This window comes from Canis aureus, chromosome 7, assembly GCF_053574225.1.
Source record: "Canis aureus isolate CA01 chromosome 7, VMU_Caureus_v.1.0, whole genome shotgun sequence".
Taxonomy (NCBI): domain Eukaryota; kingdom Metazoa; phylum Chordata; class Mammalia; order Carnivora; family Canidae; genus Canis; species Canis aureus.
Window position 1 is genome coordinate 5,573,327 of NC_135617.1, and position 26,195 is coordinate 5,599,521.

Below are 26,195 nucleotides of genomic sequence, written 5' to 3' on the forward strand. Positions count from 1 at the left end.
CTGAAATGGGTGCAGTCATGACTCAGTGCCACCACTGAGTAAACAAATATGGAATGTGTTAATCTGTATGCTCTCAGTGTGCTGTCCTGTATTTTTGTTACTTAACTAGAACCCATTAATAAGTCGTATTAATATACCATCCCCACCTCTAAAGCATCATATCTCCCCACAGAATAAAAACAACCCATTTAAAATCTGCAAATGGTTTGTTGTCTCAACGGTTAAGACTTAAGACTAAGAATGAAAAATTCGGTAACACTTTCTATAAAAAATGCTTTATTGAAAAATATGATCTTTTTTTTTTTTTTAAAAAGAGAACTTTTATATACACTTAGTTTAGAAAGTCAAAAACACAATAAAATAACCAGATTTAGAAATTATGATCTGTAACATACACAATACTGATGCTGAACAAGATAGTTTAAATGATTAAATCTTTCTGTCCCATCACATTTCAGTCATTCACATTTGTTAAAACCAGTGGTTAGGGACTAATGACAAGGTCTTATGTGACTTCCTTCCTCTTCAGGAAGTGACAGCCATGCTCCCTGGCAGATACAGAAAGGCAGCAGCCAGACAGTGTATTCTTATTTCTTTGAGTGTCTGTGTGCCCCAAAATAACATGTCTGGCCATTTTTATTCTTTCTATTTTCTTCTTTGAGATTTATTTATTAATGTGGCTATAGTGCCAGGTAGGTCATCTATACCAGGGCTTTTTAAAAATTAATTTTTAAAAATCGAAGTTCTAAGTATAGGGAGCATGAATTGCTATTGACAGCCCAGGACTCAGAACTAATGCCCTTAGGATATCGACATTCAACATGATTTTGGTCTCCAAGTCAGCCCTCTGAGCAGCTATGAACCAATGTTTTTAAGCATGGTACTGAAGTATTTCAAAGCACAAATACCTTACAGAGATTTATAATAAAACAGGAAAAATGGCTTGTCAACCAAAGTGCTGTTAGCTATTATATTCAAGAGGCCATCTTGATTTCACCATCTGAAGTTCTTAAACTTTTTTTTTTTTAAACCAACTAGTTATTGCTTCTCAAAATGGGGAACCATAGCCATCTTCCTGGAGTGTCAATTTTATTCAAAGATTTGGAAAGAAGTTAAAAATTTTTCTAATCTTAAAGTTCTGTCGAATATATTCACAAGCAAAATCAGAATAATTTTACAGATCAAACATACAACTTCAAAGAAATTACAAGCTGACATTTTGGACGATGCCCTCATACCCTATCTCCTATGAGGAGTATTTCAGTAGTAACATCCATGAATCAATGACCTAGGAGACCCTGATTTCTGGAGGTGTAGCCAGGTCTGTACAGATAGTAAACACAAATAAAATTCAAACTCTTGACTCAATTCTCTGGAGTTTCACCTTCAAAAATAACATAATTCTCTGATTATATATACTCCTGTCTATACTGATCAGGAAGAAAGCCAAGGAAAAAACTCTGGACTGCTTATTTTCCATTGTTTACTAATTAGAGGAATGCTGCAGTCCGAGAAGATTGCTGGCTTACAAGTAAACATACAATGTATGTCATAAAAAATAGTAGAAGTCCTGAATCCAAAAGATTTGAACTTGACCCACCAAAAATAATGGAAACCATAATTGTGGGTGGTTTTATCCTTCTTTCAGATTCACATTAAATTACATCATCCCTGCTCCTTGCTCCCCTTTGTGTGGAAGAGGTAAACATATGGTGCCTTTCAGAATTATCTGTCATTAATTATATTATCTCCTTTAACACCCCAAATCCACCAGGGATTCTTCCTCAACTCCAAAGAGATCCTTTCAGTATGTCAAGGGGGTAAACCCAAACTGCCTGCCAACAATGACTACTCCCCAAAGAGAAAAATCGATGGTCATTCTCTGTATAAATAACATCTATAAAGAATGAAATGAAGTTGCCAATGAATTTATAGAAGTCAAATTTACAAAAAAAAAATATATATATATTTTTCAACAATGGGTCAACTTCATAAGGCCATGTAAGGAAATCATAATTTGTAAATCAGGTTGTCATCCAACACATTTAATAATTAATTAAATATAGTTAAATAGGATAATGGATCAAAAAAGACCCTAGATAAGACTAATCTCATTAATCCCACAATTTAATGAGACCATCCCAACCACATGTTATGACTTTAGATGTCTCATGAGGATGCCACACTGCACCTATACACACTTTATCATGAGCTTTAAATCGACTGTAGAGTTTTGTGGTCTTCCAGTCCCAGATGTTCAATTTTCCATTTCCATCTCCCGAAATCACGTAGCTAGAATGGGAAGAAAAATAAATTCAAATTGTTCAAACACCTTAAACTGACAAAGTGGATAAGGAACAGAGTTTATCTTTTCACAGTAACATGAAAAAAAAGTCAGTGTGAATATACAGTACTCAGCGAGAATAACAAGGTAGAGCATAAAGCAGTCTTTATTTTAAACTTCTACCAAGAAACCTCTCCCCATTGAGCTACCTATCTGTGAGTAAAAATGTATTAACTTGGAAGACTGGGAAACCCAGGGGCCATAATAAAAGCAACATCAAATTACTCTTGAGATAGAAATAGTGCGGGGGAGTCGGTTTCACACAGAGCCAGGGACACTCGTTCTTACCTTAGACTTGACCACCTTCATAGTTATTTTTTGGCTTTAACGTCTTTTGAAAATGTCTATGACTGACTCAGAGGTAGGAGTCTAAGATACAATTCCCAACCTAAACATACAAGGTTATAGAGATTTCTGGATTACTTCTACCTATATATTTTAGTTAAGAATGGGGAAATGAATGGAGAGTTTCACTCATAAAAAGACTGGACCTGGCCTCCACAAATCCAGTGTGGCCTAGAAATAGGCAAGAGCTGAATTTGAGGTTTCACCACAGAAAAGTGCAGTGAAGTTGTTAATGTCAACGTGGCAACACGGAATTAATTCTGTCAGTGTTTAATCACAACCATACAGTGATTACAGTCCTCTTAGCCTTGTGAGAAAAGCAGAGAGGAGATAAGGCATAGCCCCTATAGATAGGAACAGGACTAAGCAAGATAAAGAGACCCACTAAAGGACTTAAGGCCAAATACAGTTCTCATAACTTGTTTTTGCCTTTCCATCACACATTGTTACAATCTGCACGATTATCATGCAGTTATCAAGTGAAAGTGATTTTTAAAGTGTTGTTATTTGTATAACAGTAGTTTATGTCATCATATTTGAATATGAGAATACATGAGAGGATTGAAACTTACCTCATGTCTGGTGAAAAGTCCACCTGACAAGCATAACCTGCTACCATATGGCCCTTAAAAATTTTTTTCTTATTCAATCTAAATCTGTTCTGTGCTCCAAAAATTAAGATTTGGTTGTCCATTGATTGGCATGCTAGCCATTTCCCTGTAAATTCAATAAATGAGACATTTTAGAGCAAGACTGGAAATTCTAAAGAGATTTTTTATTTTAAAAATGTTCAGACATTAATATTCTTTTGTTTTCAACTACTTTATAATAATATGAAAATGAATTTACCATACCATCTGTAAAGTGTTACAAATTTGTCACTGATAAGAGGGATTTATATATAAAGTAATGGATTTTGCTCATATAATCCCGTATCACTGAGCATTCCTCATATAAAAGCTTTTTTCTGTTTAAATAAGGATATACAGAAATTCTGAGTTTAGCATTAACAGAACTAAAGTAAAATTTTATGAAATGAAACTAATTTGGAGTAAGTACAGACAAAAGAGACTTCTCTATGCTAATTATGGAAAAGGAAAGATTAACTCTAAGTGAGAGAACCTAAGATTATTAAATAAAACTATATAAAAAAGAGGTATGATCAAAAAATTATAGGAACTGTTACTGAAAGGCCAAACTGCTTTTATCTACCCAAGATACACCAAAGTCTCTAGTGCCTAAACTACTGTTATCTTCTTGCATCTGATGCATTTGCAGCCATCAATAACTAAGGGAATACTTTTTTTTTTTTTAAGGGAATACTCTTAATAAAATTCAGTCTGAGTGGGTAAATAGCCTTGTTCAGGATGGGCACAATATTTGTAATGGGCAGTATAAAAATAAACTACATAAAATGTAGATACAGGAGAGACAATGTGACAGTGTACAATATGGTGATTATCAAAAGAGGGCCCAGTTAGGTTGCTCTTCTCATAAGATCACTGTTTACCTGTGGCAGATGCCTCGATGGAAGAGCAAACTATTTCTTGCCTCCTCTTCCTTGATCTACACTCACAGGAGCTATGTGCTATGTGAGTTAACAGTGGCTTTGATGACAGTGTTGCCCAAACATCAGATCCTCTACTTTAGCACCCTCAGATAGAGCTATAATTATATCAGCATACTGTCAGTATATTTACATCTGCAGTAGAGATTACTTTGTACTTAAAAGGCAATGCACTACTGAATAGAAAACAGTATTGGATTTATCTTTTTTATTTTGTCGGAGAAAATCTTTGATAGTAAATTGCTAAAGTATTCTTATTATGGGGAACCAGGTCAAAACTTCTATCTTCTGAAAGAAAAAGAGCTCAGGATAAATCATTAAATGATTGAACATGATTCTGCTGGAAGGAAAATTATTTAAAAAACCTGATCCTCCCTCATATGAAAATCCTTATATGCTCAGTCAATGTTAGTGTAATTCACTGTTGTTTATTATTATCATTTTTAAAGATTTTATTTATTCATTTGAGATACAAAGATACCAAGAGAGAACATAAGCAGAGGGAGGGGCAGAGGGAGATGGAGGAGGGAGCTTGATGTAGGACTTGATCCCAGGACCCTGGGATCATGACCTGAGCCAAAGGCAGAGGCTCAACCATCTAAGCCACCCAGGCGCCCCTATTATTATTAGTATTATTTATAAAGACAAGAGAATGGGTGAGGTGACTCACAGATGAAAACCAGTGACTATTTCTAATATTAAAAACGTTTCTTTATACAAGTATGGCACTGTGACAGACTTCCCCTAGGAAGAAATGGCCAAAGTTCTTTTGAGTACAGAAATCACACTTTGCGCCTTAAAGGCTCATTTATTTTTATTTTTAAATTTTTTTAGAGGCTCATTTAAAACCACATTTGCCTACTCACCATTTGGAGACAAAGTCACTGCAGGCATCGAGTGCATACTGGGCTCTGCTATATACTTAAAATCCACAGGGATATCCCTAAAATTTAAAAACAGTTTATCAGAATAAGTAATTTTAAAAAAGTATCTTTAGAAGAATTAACTTGGAAACTAAAGAGATATTCTTGATATATTTAAGAAATCGTTCATGAAACTTCCTGGGGGGAAGGAAAATCACAAAATGGCATCCTGTTGCTTATTACAAATCTGTACTTCACAAGTGCCTTTCCATGATAATTATAACAGTGTTACTGATTTAGTTTTTCAGCTCTATTTGACTTAAACTTTGGCCTTTATGTTAAAAAAAAAAGTCTGTGACTGAAGTTCTCTGACAATGAACTCATCTAAAAATGTACCATGGTAGGCAGCAGCAAAATGTTTGAGGCAAGCCTACAAGGAGGTATTCTTATTTTACCTGCCAGTCAGCCTTAACTTGGTACTCTGCAAGCAGGTGAGAGTGTTAAAGAGCCTTCAGTAATACAAAGGGATAGTAGGCGAAGCTGCACAGGGATCTGCAAGCAGGCGGAGCCCATCCAGAGATAATGAGATTTCTGGATGGGTAAGGGGGAGTAAGTGCTTGGTATCTGGACATCTTCTATTATTCTAAATGTGTATGGTGCAGGAGAAAAGTGCTTTAAAGAAATTCTTAGGTGAGTGATACAAAGGATAAAACAAAGACAATGAAAGTCCAAAACTAGTCACCTAAATCTAGAACCATGAAAAGTACCAAATGCCTTTTTGCTTTTAATATTCTCCGTGATAAAAATTTCTTTAGTAATTCTGAAGGATTTTGGTCTTGTGGCTTTTCATAAGTGACCAGAAATGTTTTTTTAACAGGAGCAAATATGTGGAAAATGTAATCTGATGAATAACAGAATACAAAGCAGCAGTATCAATTTCTAACTATGGTTCAAGTTCTAAAACTTTGATTACTTAGAAAATAATAATAATAACTATAATAATAATAATCTGCCTTTAAGTAAGGATCTTCTCTACCCATCTACCTACCCATCCAGAAGCAGCAAATGATTAGAAAAAACTTCTAGTAGGGTCTTGGTTAGAAGAAAATATTTTTAGGTGTAACCTGAGGAACAATATCATTTATCACATCTCCAATTGTTTACACCTCTAAGGTACCAATGAGAAGTGACATTCAAAATGACCCAAACATACTGAAAAGAAGCTCAGTCTGAAAAAGGTTCAACTGTTTTCCCCTCCTCATAGAAAATTATTAGCCAATAATAATCAATAACATAGATTAAAACATAAGAGCATTTCTAAACTAACCACAGTCTAGGTTCAGATCAATGATTTCCGAAAATTAAACAAAAAGAATGTACACAGATTCCTTATTTCAAGGACTCTGTACAATGATCTCTAGAACAAGAAATGGGTCTGAACACTGAAAATTGTTGCTAGTAAAAATGTCTGCTAGGCATAGTTATATTTAATTAACAACACTCTTTTCTAATTGAAACTGTAATTCATTATAAGCTAGTAACTTCTATCTTACAAATAATCTTCAGTTTGGGAATGAAATCATTGAATAAACCTTAATAAAAATCTATGACATTTTATTTTATTTTTTATCTATGACATTTTAAAGATAAAAGATACACAGTAGGATCAACCTCTGTCAAATTTTCTTCTAAAAACATTTTAACACAATAAATACCTATGGGAGAAAACATGTCTATGACATCTCATGAATTTAGCCAATTAGCATACCATAGGCTGTTCAATATCTAATTATAATCTCTTACTCTCCTTTAAAACTGTCTGCTAGTCTTAATAATCTAGTATTGTTTAAGAAAACCAAGTTTCCTTTAGTTTTTCTTGTATCATGTGCTACTCTTAGCAGGCATAGGATCTAAAAGTTTGGCAAACACCACCTGTCTGAAGGCTCTAGTAAATAAGACTTTTCCTACTGCTGGAGTCAGTTCTCACTTTGAGGTGGTCAGGGCCTCCCTTTCTTTCCCAAGCAAGTTGCCAGTAAACACTAGTAATTGCTGTCAGGGATGGTTGTATGTGGTAAAGGATAGCTCCAGGGATCCTGAGGTGGTTTTGCTTCCTGTCTTTGTAGCAAGACTGATCCTCACGTTTCCTTCTGATTAATCAAACTGGAAGCAAGTTATTTTCTCTTCCCACCAGATGCTTCGTTCATCTGACTATCCAGCCATATGATTAAGAATTCAAGCTCTGGATGCTTTATAGAAGCCTCATAGTATCCACAAAGCAAAAAACCTGTACACAAAAGATAAAGAGAAATCAAAGCATACTACACCAAAGAAAATCATCAAATCACTAAGGAAGAGAGAAAGGAGCAAAGGGACTATAAACAACCAGAAAATGACTAACAAAAGGACACCAGGAAGTCTAGACCTCTCAATAATTACTCTAAACATAAATGGACTAAATTTACAAAAGACACAAGTTAGCTGAATGAACAAAAACAAAAACAAAAACAAGACCCAACTATATACTGTGTATAAGAGACTCACTTCAGTTGTAAGGACACATACAGACTGAGAGTGAAAGGATGGAAAATATATCCCATGAAAATGGAAACTAAAAGAAAGCAGGGGTAGGTGCTATATTTGTATCAAACAAAATAGACTTTTAGCCAAAAACTGCAATAAGAGACAAAGAAGGTCATTATATAATGATAAAGGAGTCAACTCATCAAGAAGATATAACAAATATAAGTATTCATATATCCAACATCAGAGCACCTAAATATATAAAGCAAATGTTCACAGATCTGAAAGGAGAAATAGATAACAAGCAATATAATAATAGCAGGGGACTTCAGTACCCCATTGTCAATAACAGATATCATACAGACAGAAAATCAATAAGGAAATATTGCACTTAAATGACGCATTAGACCAGATGATCCTAATTGACATACAGAACATTCTACCAAAAATGGCAGCAGAATACACATTCCTCTCAAGTGCACATGAAATATTCTCCAGGATAGGTCATATATTATGCCACAAAACAATCTTAGTATATTTAAGAAGACTGAAATCATATTAAGCATCTTTTCTTACCACAAAGGTATGAAATTGGAAATCAATTACAAGAAAAGTGGAAAACATACAAGTATGTGGAGATTAACAATGTGCTACTAAACAAAACAAGGGTTAAAGATGGAAACAAAAGGGAAATAAAAAAATATCTGGAGACAAATGAAAATAGAAACAGAACATACCAAAACTTATGGGATGCAGCAAAAGCCAGAGCTAAGTTTATATGGATAAATACCTATATTAAAGAAGAATCTCAAATAAACAACTTAACTTTACACTTTGAGGAGTTAGGAAAAGAAGAACAATCTAAGATCCGAGTTGGCAGAAGAAAGAAAATACAAAGACCAGAGAGGAAACACACGAGAGACTAAAGAGATAATAGAAAAAGATCAATGAAACTAAGAGCTGGTTTCCTGAAAAAGAAAATAAAATTGACATTTAGCTGAACTAAGAAAAAAAAGAGAAAAACTCAAAAACAGAAATGAAAGAGACATTACAACTGATAATCCAGAAACACTAAGGATCACAAGAAACTACTACGAACAATTATATATCAACAAATTAGAAAATCTAGAATGAATAAATTCCTAGAAACATGCAACTTACCAAGACAGAATCATGAAGAAATAGAAAATCTGAACATATCAGTAATGACTAAAGAGATTGAAACAGTCCTCAAAAACCTCCCAACAACAAAAAAAGTCCAGAGTCAGATGGCTTCACTGGTTACACACCAAACATTTAAAGAAGAATTAATATTAATCCTTTTCAAATTCTTCCAAAAAATAGAAAAGGGAACACTTCCAAACTCTTTTTATAAGACCAATATTAATTATCCTGATACCAAAGCCAGACAAGGACGCTACAAGAAAAGAAAATTACAGGCCAACATCCCTGATGAATATAGATGCAAAAATACTCAATAAAATTTAGTGAACTGAATTCAACAGTACATTAGCGGAATCATATACCATGATCAAGTAGGATTTATTCTGGGGTGCAAGGATAGTTCAACACATGCAAATCAATGCAATACCAAAAGGAAGGATAAAAATCATAGTATAATCTCAATAAATGCAAAAAAATGACAATATTCAACATCTTTTCATGGTAAAAAGTTTCAATAAACTGGATATATAGGGAACACAGCCATGTGTGACAAGCCCACAACTAACATCCTACTAACTGTAAACAACTTAAAACTCTTTCTCTAAGATCAGGAAGGGTGTCTGCTCTAATCACTTTCATTCAACACAGTATTGAGAGTCCTAGCCAGAGCAATCAGGCCAGAAGAGAAAGGTGTCCAAATAAAAAAAGAAGTAAAACTATCTCTGTTTGCAAATGACATAAAATTATATACAGAAAACCCTCGTGACTTCACAAAAAAACCTGTTAGAACTAATAAATCATTTAATAGAGTTGCAGGATACAAATTCAATATTCAAAAATCAGCTGCATTTCTAAATGCTTAAAATGAACTATTGGAAAGAGAAATTTAAGAAAACAGTCCTATTTATAATAGCATCAAGAACACAAGAAAATACTTAGGAGTAAGTTTAACCAAGGTGAAAGATCTGTATACTGAATTAGTATTGTTTTTTTTTATTATTTTTTTTTTTTAATTTTTATTTATTTATGATGGTCACACAGAGAGAGGAGAGAGGCTGAGACACAGGCAGAGAGAGAAGCAGGCTCCATGCACCGGGAGCCCGACGTGGGATTCGATCCTGGGTCTCCAGGATCGTGCCCTGGGCCAAAGGCAGGCACCAAACCGCTGTGCCACCCAGGGATCCCCTGAATTAGTATTGTTAAAATGTCCAAAATAACCAAAGCAATCTACAGATCCAGTTGGTATCTACCAAAATTCCAATGGCATTTTTGACAGAATTAGAACAATTCTTAAATTTGTATGGAACCCCAAAAGACTCTAAAGCAATCCTGAGAAAGAAAAAAGGTGGAGACATCAAGTTTCCTGATTTTAACTATAGTTAAATAAAAGTTTTAGTAATCAAGAGTATGGTACTGGCACAAAAACAGATACACAGATCAAATGGAGCAGAACAGAGGGCCCAGAAATAAACCCATGTATATATAATCAATAAATTTTCAACAAGGAGCCAGGAATATATACTGGAGAAAGGATGCTAGTCTCTTCAATAAACGGTGTTGGAAAAACTTGATATTCACATGCAAAAGAACAAAATTGGACCCCTAACTTATACCATACACAGAAATCAATTCAAAATGGATCGAAGACTTGAACATAAAACCTGAAACTCCTGAAAGAAAACACAGGAGATAAGCTCCTGGACTTGGGTGTTTGCAAGTATTTTCTGGATTAGACACCTTAAGCAAGGGAACAAAAACAAAAATAAACAGTAGGACTACCTCAAAGTAAAAAGGAAAGTCAGTCAAAATGCGAAGGCAACCTAAGGAATGGCAGAAAGTATTTGCAAACTGCATCTATGATAAGGGGTCAATATCCAAAATAGATAAGGAACTCATACAACTATTATCAAAAATCCTAGTAACCCAGTTAAAAAATGGGCAAAGGGAAAGCTGCCATTTCAACATGGATGAACCTGGATGACATCATGCTAAGTGAAATAAGCTAGACAGAGAAAGACCCATACTGCAGTGTGTATATATAGTGCATGCTATATATGTGTGATAATAGGGATATTATCACTTATATGTACACTCTTCAAAAAAAAAGATCAAACTTCTAGAAATAGTGTAGATTGGTGCTGCCAAGGAGTCGGGTTGGGGTAGGGAACTACGTGAGGCTGGTAAAAGAGTACAAACTTTTATTTGTATGATGAATAAAGTCTCAGGATCTAATGTATGACATGGTGACTACAGTTACAATACTGTACTATATAACTGCAATTTCCTGAGAGAGTAGAAGCTAATTGTTCTTACCAAACAAACAAAAGAGGTAAACATCCAAAGCAGTAGACGGGCTAAGAATCCTTTCAGAATGAATATATCTAACAAATTATGTTATTCACTTTAAAAATATTACAATTTTATTTGCCAATTATACCTCAATAAAGCTGGGGGAAAAAATCCTAAGCTTTTTTTTTTTTTTTTTTGGAATCAGCTTAATATAAGCTTGAATTCTGGCTTTTCATATTTCATGGAATCTTGGGTAAATTACTTAACCTATATTAGTTTCCTCTTCTATAAAACAGGGATAACAAATTACATCTATCTCGTAAGACCACTTTGCACATTAAATCAGAGAGTTCACATAAAAGGCTGAGCATGCTCGATGCACACAAAGGGCTCAACAGATGTAGCATCATTAATAATTATGACAATAACATCTTCCTTAGGTACGCAGCGCATCCAATGTGCCGGACACTGTGCTGGTGCTGGGTATATGGCTATGACCATAGCTGACACAGAACAAATAGGCAAGCACTTAAACACTGTGAGAAGCAAAGTGTTGTATGGGATCATGGACAAGGGACCTATCCTCACGTAAGGACTAGTGAGGAAAGCTCTAATAGCAAATAAGAGGTCTAAGGGATGTTATCATTTAGAATGAAACACTATTATGACTCCTAGGAGCATTTCTTAAGCTCTGAGAAGGGAAAACACGAAACATGCTGACATTGCCCCTTAATTTAATCAAAATCTTTTGCTGACCAATGCTCTAATTTAGAAAGCACACACAAGTGTTCTGAGAGCCCCTGTAATTGGTGCATCATTTATATATTTACCAATTTCTTTTATACCACTCCACATTTGAAAATGGAGCTGAAATATCATCTTAAGATGGAAACATCTGAAAATTTAAGTATAATCAAACTGCTAATGTATGTAAACAAAACAAGTACATGTGTATGTTTATTCTTCAGAGTATGGTGCAAGTAATCTAAGGCTGCTCATACAAAACTTGACGTCCATATCAGATTCTCTGCATGTAACATCATGCAGAGATGTACATCATTTCTGAAGTAAGAAAGATCTTAGTTATAAGAGAGTCTCAAATCATACTTTTATGTATAATATATGGTTGGCTCTCCATGAATGTGGGCAATCTGAAGGGGTGTACTGGTGGTGAGCGTGGGAGAAACTACTGTTAAATTACACGCAACCTTCAATTACCCAAATTTCTCTGACAATGGTTAGGGACATGCTCAGCTCATTAGAGGGACTTAATTTCAGGAGCAAACTACTGGCTTTCCAATTCTTAAAGCAGAACAATTTCTGGACTGGGTAGTCCCACTTTCTAGTCACTGCAAGGCTATATCCAGGGCAGAGCTGTGCTTCCTAATGGACTATAAAAACAAGCTGGGCTCCATCCAAACATTCATTTGAACAAAAAGATTATCATACATTTCTTTGTAAATAAATTATAAAACATGATCTATGATACTTAGTGAAACTAGCTTTAGTACTTCTTGACTTCAGAAAAGTTTTTTTCTCTCTTGAGGAAAGCAAAATTCACCAATATATTCTACAAATAAAACATTTGTTTTCTACGATTATGTTGTTTTGAGTGGCATGGGGCAATTTTCAGTATTGAATAATCATAAGGTAAACATTTAAAAACTTATGAGATTTTTAAATATTTTTTGGGGGTTAACTCTGAGGCCAGGATCTAATGCTCAGTCTTAACCACATATAATGTAGTCTACACATTTGTAGGCCCTACATCTCATCAGTCATTTTGCAAAGACAAAGTACCTAAGGCAACACAATATAAACTTTTCACCACTGCAAGAAAAATGACTCAAAACATAAAACTTTTAGATAGACTGCCCAAAGACTATGAGACGTAACATATCTTAAATTTTTATTTCCATATTCTTGGTACTTAAATATTTAAAATAGTTTGGTTGGCAAGCCAGAGATCATAGCTGTGAAAATATTCAAATGGTTGCATATTATCAGGCTTTTCTTTGGCTACAGATTTTTAAATTGCTTGCTATAATTATATAAATCACATCTTCTACTGACAGAAACTTACCATTCCCAAACTCTTAGGCTCTTATCATCAGATGTGCTCACAAATCTCCTATTTTCATCAACAAAAACAATGGTGTTGACAGCTCCCAAATGCCGGTCATACTCCTGCACAATTTCTCCACTTCGGATGTCCCACTGTATATCACACGAGAGAAAAGGTAAAGACAGAAGTGGAGTAGATATGATAAAGACAGAGTGGAGTAGATATGAAAATATAGATAAAAACTATGGAAAGTGAAAAAAAAGATATCTAACATAATGTTTGCAATGACTGTTTTCTACTACAAATAGACCATTAGCAGTCCCTAAAAATAGCAAACATTAAACAAGTTAGTTTTACTTACTCCATCCCCTAATACAACATTAACTATAGGAATCTTACTAAAACTACTGTAAAAAGACTTACCTGCACAATCTTTTTATCAGACATACCAGCTACAAAGAGATTTTGCTTATCTTCATCAGGATTAAATTTGACACAATAGGGCACTTTGCGGTTTGTAAATCTTGATATACACTGTCCTAAAACCAAAGATTCAAATTAAAGTAGGTAAAATAAATTTGACCACTTACAAGACAACCCTGGGATTAGAATCTAGAGATCATCTACCTAATATATTTTGGGGAAGGGCAGCCTGCTTGTTCTCGATTATAAACGATGTTGTTCCTTGTCATAGATTCTTTATGTTTAAAAATATTTTTTTCAAAAGTAAATCTGTATCATCAGTTAGCAGAATAGATAAAGTAATTCTGATGTGTAGCCAGAGCTGAGAACCACTGTGCGCTAAGAGCATGGGCTCTAATATTAGGGAGATCTTGGTTTATTCAGCCACTTACTAGCTATGTAGCTCTGGAAAAGCTCCCCTTTAAGCTTCAGTTTCTTCATTAATAATAATAATAATAATAATAATAATAATAATAATAATAAGGATATTTTAAGAACCCATATTTTAAATGCAATGCTGGATATAAGTACATAGCACAATGCCTGGCAAACAGTTAAGTGTTCAAAAAATATTAGCTATTATCTTTACCCTTAAAACTTAGTAAGACGAAAGATGGTTCTCTAGTTATATGAAATCATACTAGCCACAATGTACTGATACAATTATGGTTGGTGAATATATAAAACCAACTGACCCATGGGTCTGGAAAGAGACTTACATTTTAATCAATGTGGGCAATTAAATTTAATTTTGTTCACCTGCATTTATTGTGCTTCTATTATGTGCCATGCAGTGTGCTTGGTGGTGGAGGGGAACAGAAAGATCAATTAAATGGTCTATGGAAGATTTCAAATTTGCTTGTCTATCAGGATGTTTGCTTTATAAGTTGTATTTGATGGAAACAAAATTTCATAGTAAAGGAGCTACTTATAAAGCTGAGTTTGAACTCTACAAACGTTTATGGTATTAGCTGATAGTCGATAATATGAGAATCAGCAGTTACAGAAAGGCACCGTTTTGCCACAGAAGACCACTCATGTTGTTTAATTTATAAATGCTAAGTTATAAGATAGATACATATTGGCATTAGTGTAAGTGAGCTCTTACCTGTTTCAGTGTCCCAGAGTTTAAGGTATCTGTCATAAGCTGCGCTGAGGAACTGTGTTCCTGCAGTATTAAAGCAGATGTCCCTAACAGCTTTGCTGTGACCTAAGGCAGGGACAATAGAAATGGAGGTAAGGTAAAGTATCTTCTCTTAAAACACAAACACTATAAGAGAAATAGCATATTCAAGACACACTGTGAGTCAAAATTTTTGGAATCCTATTCCCTGACTTAATGACTCACAATTATGTTAGGTGTGGGCTTGGGAAAGTAGGTGTTTTTTTATTCCCTCTTCAAGAAAGCTGGGTGTTTCTGATGCAGAACATTAGGTAAGAACCAAGAGAAAAGATCTAACTTTTTTTTTTAAAGTTTGTCATAGAAATCTTTTAATATGTAATATACATAATTGATGACTAAGCAGCCAAGAATTTTAGGAAACATAACAGACCAATTATTGCCAATGAGAGAGAAGGGTCTAGTGACATTTAGGAGGTTCATTCTCCAGATTACTAACTAAGTGAAACAAACCGACCTAACTCTAAAGTTCATGGAATCATAACCTTTCTTCAATAACTGCGAATTTCTGCAATCATATTACCAAGTTTCAGAGAAGTGAATTCAGAATCTCAGAGTAAACCTTTTTGAAACAAGTATTACCTTCAATTTTGTCTTAAGATAGCTTTTTGGCAACTAATTTTAAGGTACTTTGCTTAGAAATCAGTCTGCCAGACCAATCAACTCTTTGGAAAGTTACAGGGACAAATAAAACATGGCTAAATGAAAGCAGAAACTTTCCTATTTTTCACCACCCCATCATGACCAAGACTGACAAATACAATTGTGCAAAATATGCAGTGTACAAATCGGCAACCACACACAGCAGCCCTGGAACACCATCACCAATGCACTCTAATTAGGCTATGTGCCACAGTAATTAGACATTTATTCTATAGCAAGAGTCCCATCTTCCAAAGCTGGTCATTTTCAGTTTTCCACTGAAAAACAGCCTGCCAGTGCTGGGGAGACAAATGGGGACCAAGTCCACTACATATACAGGAGGCATTTTGTTCCCCTGTCTGCTGCTGAGAGTCTTCCTGTAGGCTGCTAGGGCACCTTGTGCAGTATTTATTTGTTCAGCAAGGCCCTAAAATCATAACAAAGGAGTGCAGAACGGACTCCCACTTGAATCTAAAAACAGAGCCACTACGATTCACACAGTGTTTCAATGATGTACAGTTAAAATTGGAAACGTAACCAGCCTTCCCATGAAATCTCACAGAGCCAGTAAACTATTCTCTACTGAAAGGGCTAGTTTGCCACAAAGCTGTTCTCTTTTTGGCCTTGTTTTCTCCTTCAAGGAGTTAGTTCAATCTTATCCTTTTATATGCTTTAGCTGCCAATTCTTAACTTCTTTTCAAAGCTCAACATCTGGCTAGTTGCTTACTGGACATTTTCATCTCAATATCCCAAAGGCAGCTCCAATTTAATAAGTGACACCTCATCATCCTCTTATGTTCCCTCTCTTGGCAAGTGGCACCACCGTTCAGCCAGCCAGGTGGGGGTCACCCTAGATTTCTGCTTCAGTCTTATCACTCATGTCCAGTGACTAAGTCCTGCCAATTTTAACTCTTGACGGTTCCTTTCCTCTCTATCTGCTGCTTTCATCCAGGCTCTCATCATCTCTAATCCAGACTGATGAAATAACCTTGTCATTCATTTCCCTGCCTGCAGGCCTGCTCCACCAGAGTATCTTCCATACTGCCATTGTGATCTCTGTAAACTTCAAATATGATCAAGTTAATTTCCTGCAAGAGCTGTTTAATTAAAGGGCTGGCTTTCCAAGGCCCTCTGGATAGATTCGACACTCCTTATTAATGGTGCATAAAGTCCTCCATGCTCTGCCTCTGGGTATCCTGCTGTTTCCTCTTGTCATCTCTCACCACATCCCATACCCTGGCAATTCTGAAATATATCTGGCTGCCTCAAAACACTTTTGCTTTTGCTATTCTCTCTTCCCGGTTCCCTTTTTTGTCTATGTGAGAGGACTTACTCCCTCTTAAGACTCAGCTTGAGTCTTGGAAGACTTTCCTTCATCATCAGCATAGTATTATTACTGTCAATGATGTTATCTTGTTAAAAAGTCTTTCCAAACAGATTTATAGATTTATATATAGAGAGAAAAGTATTACCAATAAATGTTCGCAGACAGCGTCTGTCTCCATAAACCTCCCACAGCTGGGGGAAAAAAAACCACATAGAAATATTAAATTTAATACAAGACTTTGATAAAATGACAATCAATAACAGTAACCATATGCCAGCTATGTGTCTGCGTATCTGAATGTACTGGGGATTTAACCAAAGGCATTATACATTGATGGACATGTTGCTTGGTGCTGCTAGGCTGTGTTGCACCATTTGGACTATACACACACACATAAATTTGAAATCTGATACTGAAAGATACACCAAAATATCAAGAGAACTTAGACGGAGCTAATACAAGTGATTTTCACTTTCTTCTTATTTATTTCTACATTTGATGTATTTTCTACGATAAAAGTTTCTAATTATGTCATATCACAAGCTTCTTTCGGAAGAACTAAATGTTATTAAAACTGCCATGTTTATGACATTTTGGTACAGATTTTTAAAAATTTTCTAAAGTAACAAAATATTATAGAAGCTAAATGAAAATGATGATCTAGACTAAAATGTAATAGGTTAATAATTCTTATTACACCTAGAGTGAATTAATACAATAGCTTCAAAACTACCTTTATTCTTGCCTGGCTCGAATCCAATCCTTGATAATGTTGCTAGTGTTCTAAAATAGCACTTCCTGGCCACCTGGTGCCAGTAGGATAAAGACTCAGTTCCCACAGCATACCAGGCAAGGATCTCCAACACCTGATCCTTTGCCTATGACTGTTACTATTCTGTATCTCTCAGATCTGAGACTCCAGCAACCATAAACTGCAGTGTTCAGCACATGCCATGCCTATTCATTGTATTCAATCATCTCAGAAAGACTCTCACTAACTACACTCCCCTCCCCCACCACAGCTTTACTCTGTTACCTGCTGAACTATGCTTCCTTTACCTGACTCTATAACCATCATTTACATCACAATGAAATGACTACCTTGAGGGCAGGGGCAGGGCCTTGATAAGTTTTTAGTCTCAGCCCCTTGCACATAATAGGTACCTGATAAATGTTTACAGATGTGAACGAAACAGAACTCTATGCTTTTTTAATTGGTCAAACAGACATTAATCTCAATGAACAATACTTTGTATGAAGTCAAAGTTAAACGAAACAAGGTTTTTGCTCCAAACTGTTGGCCTGTGATTTTAAGCTACTGAGTAGAGACAAATGCCTAAATGATGGCTCTCATCAAGAAAAGCTACCTTCATATATTTTTAATATCCATGAATTGTTTACAAAGAGTAAAATTTTAATGATTTGACTTTCCAAGCCTCAAGAGTACTACAGAGTTGATATTTCTTGACCATCATTAACAATCTAGACACAAAAGACACACAAAAAGATAACTATGCTTTCAGATTTAAGATTTTGAAAAAAGGGTTTCCCCATGTTCAAGCTGACATGCATTGGCAACTGAGTTTTTTTTCCTACATATTCTATTGCTGAAACTTAGCTTAAGGTGAGCTTCCCAGGACTATAAAAACTGAGAGAAGAGGCGGGGCAGATTTCTGCTACTTGGTATCTACTTGCATTTAAAAGAAAAAGGAAGAGTTACATTGTCTACTTTCTAAAATGGGATTTCTATTGTTTGTTCTATTTGTATGACTTTGAGGAACAAATGAACTCAGTTACATATCCAAAAACCTCAATAAAAGTGCATTATTAGTGGTTAAGTATTTATGTATCTGAAGCCAAAGTGATTGATTACCTTCTAATAGTTATCTAAGCTTACAAAAGAGCCTAGCCAATTGGACCACAGAGCCATATTTGAATCAACATGTTTGGAAGCAGTTCATAAATGGCTGCATTCATGGGGCCTAAGAGAAAATAATTAGCCTCTAACTGCCTAACAAACCCAAATTTATTTATAATAAACCAAACAGACTTTACCAAAGTCTGCAGCACTCCTACTCTGCCATTGAAAACTCACCTTAATTTTACAGTCCATGGAACAAGACAGCAATAAATGGCCAGAGAGGGGAAACAATCTGACAGCACTGACACCCTATAAAAAGGTATTACAGTTATTAATCAGAAACATTCTATCAGCTAAAAATTTAAGCAATCTAATTTACTATTTTTCTTCATTCCAAAAATCACGCCCCAGAATAACCTTTGTTAGTATTCTAAGAGCAGCTCTTATTGACACTAAGCTTTTGAAGATTTGTTTTTCAACCTTTTAATATTGACTTTCTCACCCAAGGGAATTCTTAGTCAATCAAGCTGCTAATGCTCTCTCTCCTCTTCTTTTACTTAGTTTTTTTGTTCTTCGCTTAAGAGCTGGGAATTATCAGTTGGAACAGTGCAGATGACAAGAAATATCCACATCAAAAGTATCAAGTATCTTGTTTCTCCATTAGTTTAAATATTACCACAGTTTACAAATCAGAAACCATCTAATCTTCTCTTCAGCATGATAATTCCAAGAGCTAAGGCAAAATTAATGAGGTGCTACTACCAACCCACCGTTCACTGATGTGGTACCCCAGAAAAAGCAGATTGTGGCAGCGATTTCTGTTGGAAGGCCTGGGCTACCCATAAGGGACTAGGACACCGAATTATAAATGTTATGTCATGGTCGATCCATATGAGCAATCTGCTTACCTTTGTATGTCCAGACCACACATGAATTTGTTTTTTGGGAAGGTAACATTTCTCAGGTGGCACAGTGGACCGCAGATTAACACCAACATCCTGAGGTATGTGAAGATAGGATCTACCTTGGTAGTCGTACATTTCTTTAACTAGAACAAGAAGACAAAGGAAAACAGTGAACAAATTCAAGTTGCAGTCATAAAATCTATATCCTAAATGGTAACACTTTATTCATAGGGATATTGTTCCTTATTAAGGTTTAGGTGGTAATACTCTGATAAAGTTAAGACCAAGAGTCAGCTAATGAAATCTTGAAATCACTGCTTGAAATCACTGCTATTATTTACAATTAGAGGTAGTATTTTGGAATTTCTAAATACACAGAGAATATCAGACCTTTAAATAAGATCTATACGTCTTTTACTTAGTTACACATTTTAATGGTATATAAAAAAGACTTCACTGCAGTGTAATTACAGCGAGGGAAGAAAAGAAAATACTTGGGCCTTCTGAGTTACTGGCAAAGACCAAGGAAAGAAAGAAGCTAAAACAAAAATATCAACCATCCTTTTACTCTGTCTTCCTCTTTTATGTTCTTCCAGGTTCCTTTTCCATTCTCTTTTCCACTTTCAACACAAATTGTTCAGTGAAGTCACTTGTGGAACTTATATGACATAGTATATATAAAGCATTCAGTAGCATGCCTGGCACAGAGTAAGGCCTCAACAGATGTTGGCTGTTATTTTTATTATGGTTGCAAGCACCACAGTATTAAATAGCATCACTGGAGAGAAAACTGAAGTTTAAGAAACCAAATATGGCCTCATCACACCTGAATATATTTGATGTGTGATCTAACATTAGAATAATCAATACATTGGTACTAAATTATTCTTTACAGTTTGATAATCACTACATAATTTTCCAAATATAACAAATTATTAATGAACCAGGTACATTCTAGAATAGTTGTAATTTATTTTGGAATAGATTTCCTGAATATGCATTTCCTTCCACATATCAAAATTAGCATAAGAATCTTAAATCTCCAACCTATTCACATGAAAAACAAAGCTTTCTTTTAAAGTATAATTTGGTAATAGTTATGAATTATGAGGATATCTGGAGATTATTTGACTAGAGTTAAAAACAAAAGGTTAAAATGACTGGGGCAAGAGTATCTTCATAGGAAAGAATAGATTGTGGACAATTCAGATTTCTTTATCTACTATTTTAAAAAATTCACTAGCACTTCAAAGAATCACTTGCAGCAATCATTAATCATGTTATTTTCTCTCCTTTATTAGAATATGGAAGAGTCTGCTGTAATTTCTTTGAGGTACAAATAGTCAAATACAATTATTCTTACTAGAGTGAAGGATAGCAGCTGATTAGTAAGGGCAATTGATACTGTATGAACAGGGAACAGAATAAATATCTGAAAGTTTACCATAAAAATGAAAAGGTCTAAGAAATATATTACCATGTAAGATTGTCTTCTCCTCCCCAGGTTTCTCTTCTTCCTGTTTGCCTTTTTTCTGCCTCTTTGCTGTGATTTCATCTAATTCTTTTTGTTCTTCCTAAGGAAATTAAGGAGTGAACTTTAAAATGGATGTTTTAGAACTCCACTGTGCCCAGAGCTGGTTATAAATACTTTATAATGAGGTCCAATTTTTGGTGAAGCGATAGCTGTAAGTATGTCTCCCGGGATAACAGTCTCAACTCTGACAGATTACAAAAAAGACATTTAACACAAAATGGGTAGTAGTTAATACTTTTAAGCTCATTTTATACAAAACCCATCCTTCTGGAACACCTAGAAATAAATTTAATGTATTATGCTAATTATGCACACAAAAAGACAAAGTGGTTAGAAAATCTAGTATCGGAAAGGAAACTCAATTTTTCTATACAATGTTGTTCTCTAATAAAGAGCTTTTACTAAATCATAAGGATATAAGCAATGACTACAGATTTGTGACACCACTTTTATGGGAGGAGTAGTGGAAGGAAGGTGGGGTAAATAAATCTTATCTATAATAACAAAGGAAAATCTTGTTTATTAATATAAATAACCTTCACAAACACAGCAACTACCTGAACTGGCAATGAAAAACATCAAAGCTTACTTCTGAGGGCTTGGCTACATCTTTTTCATCCACATATTTTGCCCATGGTCCCAGGAAACCATCAATATTAGATGCATCATTTTCTTTGAACTTTTTCCTCTTTTCTATCTTTTTCTGACCAGTTTCAAACACAGTTAAACCTACATTAAAAAAAAGTAGATATCACAAATATATGTATTTTCTAAAGAAACAGTAGCATATATATCATTTTTATTTTATATGGTTAGAGAAAATTGATTATTCAAGTAACCAAAGATTTATTAAAGAACAAAATATAAAATCTACATGAATCTGCCAGGTAGACCAACTCATGCTATACAAAAAGAGACTCAACCTTCTGGGAAGAGCAGCTTTCTACTACTGCAATATTTTGTTAAGTCCTAATATATAAAGAAAAGACCTGGCTATGTAATCCTAAAAGGTACACAATCCTTTTAATGAATCATGGACCTATATCAGTGGATTTTACCACTTTTTGAAAGGAATCCAGCAACTTAATATTGCTAAATAATGATAAAGCTACTCTTTTTTTTTTAGATTTTATTTATTTATTCATGATAGTCACACACACACACACACACACACACAGAGGCAGAGACACAGGCAGAGGGAGAAGCAGGCTCCACGCAGGGAGCCCGACGTGGGATTTGATCCTGGATCTCCAGGATCGCGCCCCGGGCCAAAGGCAGGCGCCAAACGGCTGTGCCACCCAGGGATCCCTACTCTTTGTTTTTTAAGAAAGAGAATGTACATGTGGTGGAGAAGGGCAGAAGGAGGGGGAGAGAGAGAATGTCGAACAGGTCCATGCTCAGCGTAGAACTGGACACAGGGCTTGATCTCATGACCTTGAGATCATAACCTGAGCTGAAATCAAGAGTTGGATTCTCAACCAACTGAGCCACCTACGCGCCCTGCCTGATAAAGCTACTTTTGAAAGCAAGAATAAATTAAAATTTATCATTTAAAAATGGAATCAGATTAAATTAGATTAAGTAATTAACAACTCTGATTCACTTGTTATTTAACTATATAAATTAAACAAGGTTTAACAAGAATCTGGTATTCTTCTATGTGATCTAAATCTAAACTTGACCTCAATACCATAAATCTTAGATTAAAAAGAAAAGAGGAAAGAGGATGTTTCTGGTTGAGATTCTTATTTGACCTGTAGAAGGTAGCAAGCTGTGTGTAGTCATTAAATTGGAAAAAGAAAGGTTTAGGGGAGTCATAGTCACAATTTAACTGTTAGCGGAGAATCTGATCACATAAGATATGGCTTGTAGAGGTTTAACTTAAAGAAAAAAGCTCACCTATATTAATTCAAATCAGTGCTGTTTAGGTTGTGTGCCACAACAAAAGCTTGTCAAGATTCTATTTTAACAATAATGCAGCTCATACACTGAAGGTAGCTGGATGATATAGGGTCTGTAGCTACTAATATATAGCAGCATATTCTTTTTCTAATGAGCATATTTTATGGGAAAGATACAGATGATGAGCTTTGTGACAAGTCAGCATTTATAGTATGATGCTTTGTCTTATAAGTACAAAATGAATGTGAGCACAAACATATATCCCAAAACATACTCAAACTTAGTCTTCAAAGCAACCCTAAGACAATCTCCATAGATAATGTATAATAAAACTTGTTCTGTTCAGTAAAAATGTAGCTTGACATTAGTGTTGAGAAATAAACTGCAAACGTTTGCTATACGTTAATTATAATTTATGGAGTGACTTCTCCATGGTAGCACTGTGTCAAGTACTCATAACAACCCAGAATAATAAGTATCAACATCTTCTCTACAAGGTTGAATGTCTCAGAAGTGGTAAAACCAAGCTCTAAACTATAATAGTTCTAAACTATATTGCTCTAAAATTTCTTACTGATTTGTCTCAACTTAAAAATAAAATCGACTTAATAAAATACTAGTTTCTTCTACTATCTCAAGTCAGTTTGAAAGACAATAATTACAAGTGTATGTGTATATTTACATATGCTTTATGAAATATTTCAAATAAATTTGAATAAATTACCTTGATTTTTTTCAGCTTCTTCTACAGAACCAATATATTTAGTAGACACTTGATGATTATCTAATGAAGGGTCTAATGCATAACCTGAAAGGAAAAAGCACATATTACTGACTCCATTTTTGCCATTTATAATTCATTTTTATTACTATATAAATACACTCACCTCACATTTTCCTTCCAGATGTTGAAATGGTCTTTTTAACTTAGGACCACTCTTTCTTTCCTGAGCTATATTCATATTTACAACAATTAACCCAAATCTCAGGGCTGATCATGAAGGACTTCAGGTGAGTAAGAAGTATCTTATAGGATGAATCTAGCACACTGACATTACATTAACAGTCTCTCTAGTCAAGGTATCAAACTTTAGTCCAAAATTTCTAAGATCTTACAAATACATGTATATCACACATTTGAAAGTTTAGAAACAATTTCCTTTTTGTTTTTGGTAATAGATAACACATGGCTTTAGCCTATCAAATTATAGAAGAAACTATTAAATAATTTAAAAATAGGGTAAGAAGAATTATATAAAACTTAGCTGTTACTTTGAAAATGTTATTCTCTGTAAAGACAGTCTTCCCTCTCAATTTTATTTTATTTTTTAAAAAAGATTTTATATATTTATTCATGAGAGAGAGAGAGAGAGATAGAGAGGGGCAGAGACACAGGAAGAGGGAGAAGCAGGCTCCATGCAGGGAGCCTGATGTGGTACTTGATCCCAGGACCCTGGGGTCACCACCTGAGCCCAAGGCAGATGTTCAACCCCTGAGCCACCCAGGTGTCCCTTCCCTCTCAATTTTAAAATAATACATTCATAAATCATTGTATCTGTTTCCTTCGTAAGAAAAGTAAGCAAGAAAGCAAGAATATTTACTGGCATGTGAATACACTCCTTTAAAAAGTGATGAAAGTATGTAGCTACTATCCATTTAAATGCAGTCTTCAGTGGGGTCTTTATTATTTTCTTTTTTTAAGATTTTATTTATTTATTCATGAGAGACACAGAGAGAGAGGCAGAGACACACGCAGAGGGAGAAGCAGGCTCCATGCAGGGAGCCCGATGTGGGACTCAATCCTGGGACTCCAGGATCACGCCCGGGGCCCCAGACGCTAAACTGCTGAGCCACACAGGCATCCCCTTCAATGGTCTTGGAGGACTTAAGAAAATCTATCTATATTAACTCAAATCAATTTTTCCTTAAGTGGGGGGTGCTATAACATGATATTTGTTTAGTAAAATTAGTTTTAGTAATCAGCATATTTACAAAAGAGAGCTAGGTCCTTAATCAGTTTACAGTCTACGTAAAGTTGACACTTTAATTTTTTCAACTAAAGATTAAAGAGAACTTTTTTGGGGAACAGAAAAAGATTTGTCCTCATACTTTTCAAACAGGCTAAGGATATAGGTGTTCAATTTATCCTCATGAGATGGTAGAAGAGGACCAACCACCTGGCTGTTAACTCAATTGCATGTTGTTTTTTCAGTATTAAAATATGTTCTTAGCCAGAGAGCTTGATGGCAGAAAAGCAGCTTTGGAGTAAAATCTCTGAAATCACAGGTTCAAATCCCAGGAGTTATTTTATCTTTTGTCTCTTTGATCTACAGAACAGTGTTCTCTAAAAGATTTTTAAATGGGATTTTATAAGGCTTATATAAAATTTAGACAAACATATCTGATGTTAAAAATCCCCATCTCAATCATATAAACTTATCTAGAATGTAATTCTGTCTTGACAGAGACTTATGTCTATTCAAATGACACTGTATATATTTGGAGGGAGATCCCTGGTACTTCCTGTGATAACCTATGTAAGTACCAATCCTCAACTCATTTGGCCATAGTCTTGTTTCTGAGGACAAGATTTTACGCTTTCTTGCTTTTCTATATCATCTATGGTAAAATAAATCCTTATTGCCATTATCACCATTACAACTACTGCCTCCCACAGGTAATTAAGGGACAACAATATTTTCCCTTTATAAATAAGAGAAGTTAAATATTTAGCTATATGCCCTACTACAGTCAGCCAGTGACAGTGCAAGATAGAATTCTAAGACTATAGAATTTTAGTCCAATTACTTTCCTATTATCCTATGTCTCAAGTAAGTGACTATGTCTGCATTTTTGTTTGCATTTTAGTTCTGAGATATTCTCATCCATCTTTCTAAAGTTTATTTTCCTTTTTATATTTTTAATACAGTTAATGTCTACTTTCTTCCTTTGTAGTCTTATTTGAAATGGCTCTTTTTAAAATTTTTTATTTAAATTCAGTTTAATTAACACATAGTGTATTATTAGTTTCAGAGGTAGAATTGAATGATTCATCAGTTGCATAGAACATCCAGTGCTTATTCCATCAAATGCCTTTCCTAATGCCCATCACCCAGTTACCCCATCCCCCATCCACCTCTCCACCCCAGCAAACCTCAGTTTGTTTCCTAAAGTCTCTAATAATACCAACTTTATTATTAGATCCTTAAGATTATTGATACTAAT

General features: G+C 34.9%; 1 protein-coding gene across 1 annotated transcript in view; it reads right to left on the bottom strand.

Moving 5' to 3' along the window:
* Nucleotides 1–259: 259 nt before the first annotated feature.
* Nucleotides 260–26,195, bottom strand: part of CDC40 (cell division cycle 40) — a 51,895-nt gene continuing 25,959 nt past the window's right edge. The window contains exons 5-16 of the mRNA XM_077902762.1: nt 23,695–23,778; nt 21,658–21,797; nt 21,012–21,108; nt 19,538–19,677; nt 18,864–18,938; nt 16,914–16,959; nt 14,728–14,829; nt 13,581–13,696; nt 13,176–13,309; nt 5,123–5,199; nt 3,262–3,406; nt 260–2,292 (exon numbers count right to left, since the gene is read on the bottom strand). Coding sequence (XP_077758888.1) covers nt 2,115–2,292; nt 3,262–3,406; nt 5,123–5,199; nt 13,176–13,309; nt 13,581–13,696; nt 14,728–14,829; nt 16,914–16,959; nt 18,864–18,938; nt 19,538–19,677; nt 21,012–21,108; nt 21,658–21,797; nt 23,695–23,778 — 1,334 coding nt within the window. The 3' untranslated portion in view covers nt 260–2,114. The remainder of the gene's footprint in view (nt 2,293–3,261; nt 3,407–5,122; nt 5,200–13,175; nt 13,310–13,580; nt 13,697–14,727; nt 14,830–16,913; nt 16,960–18,863; nt 18,939–19,537; nt 19,678–21,011; nt 21,109–21,657; nt 21,798–23,694; nt 23,779–26,195) is intronic.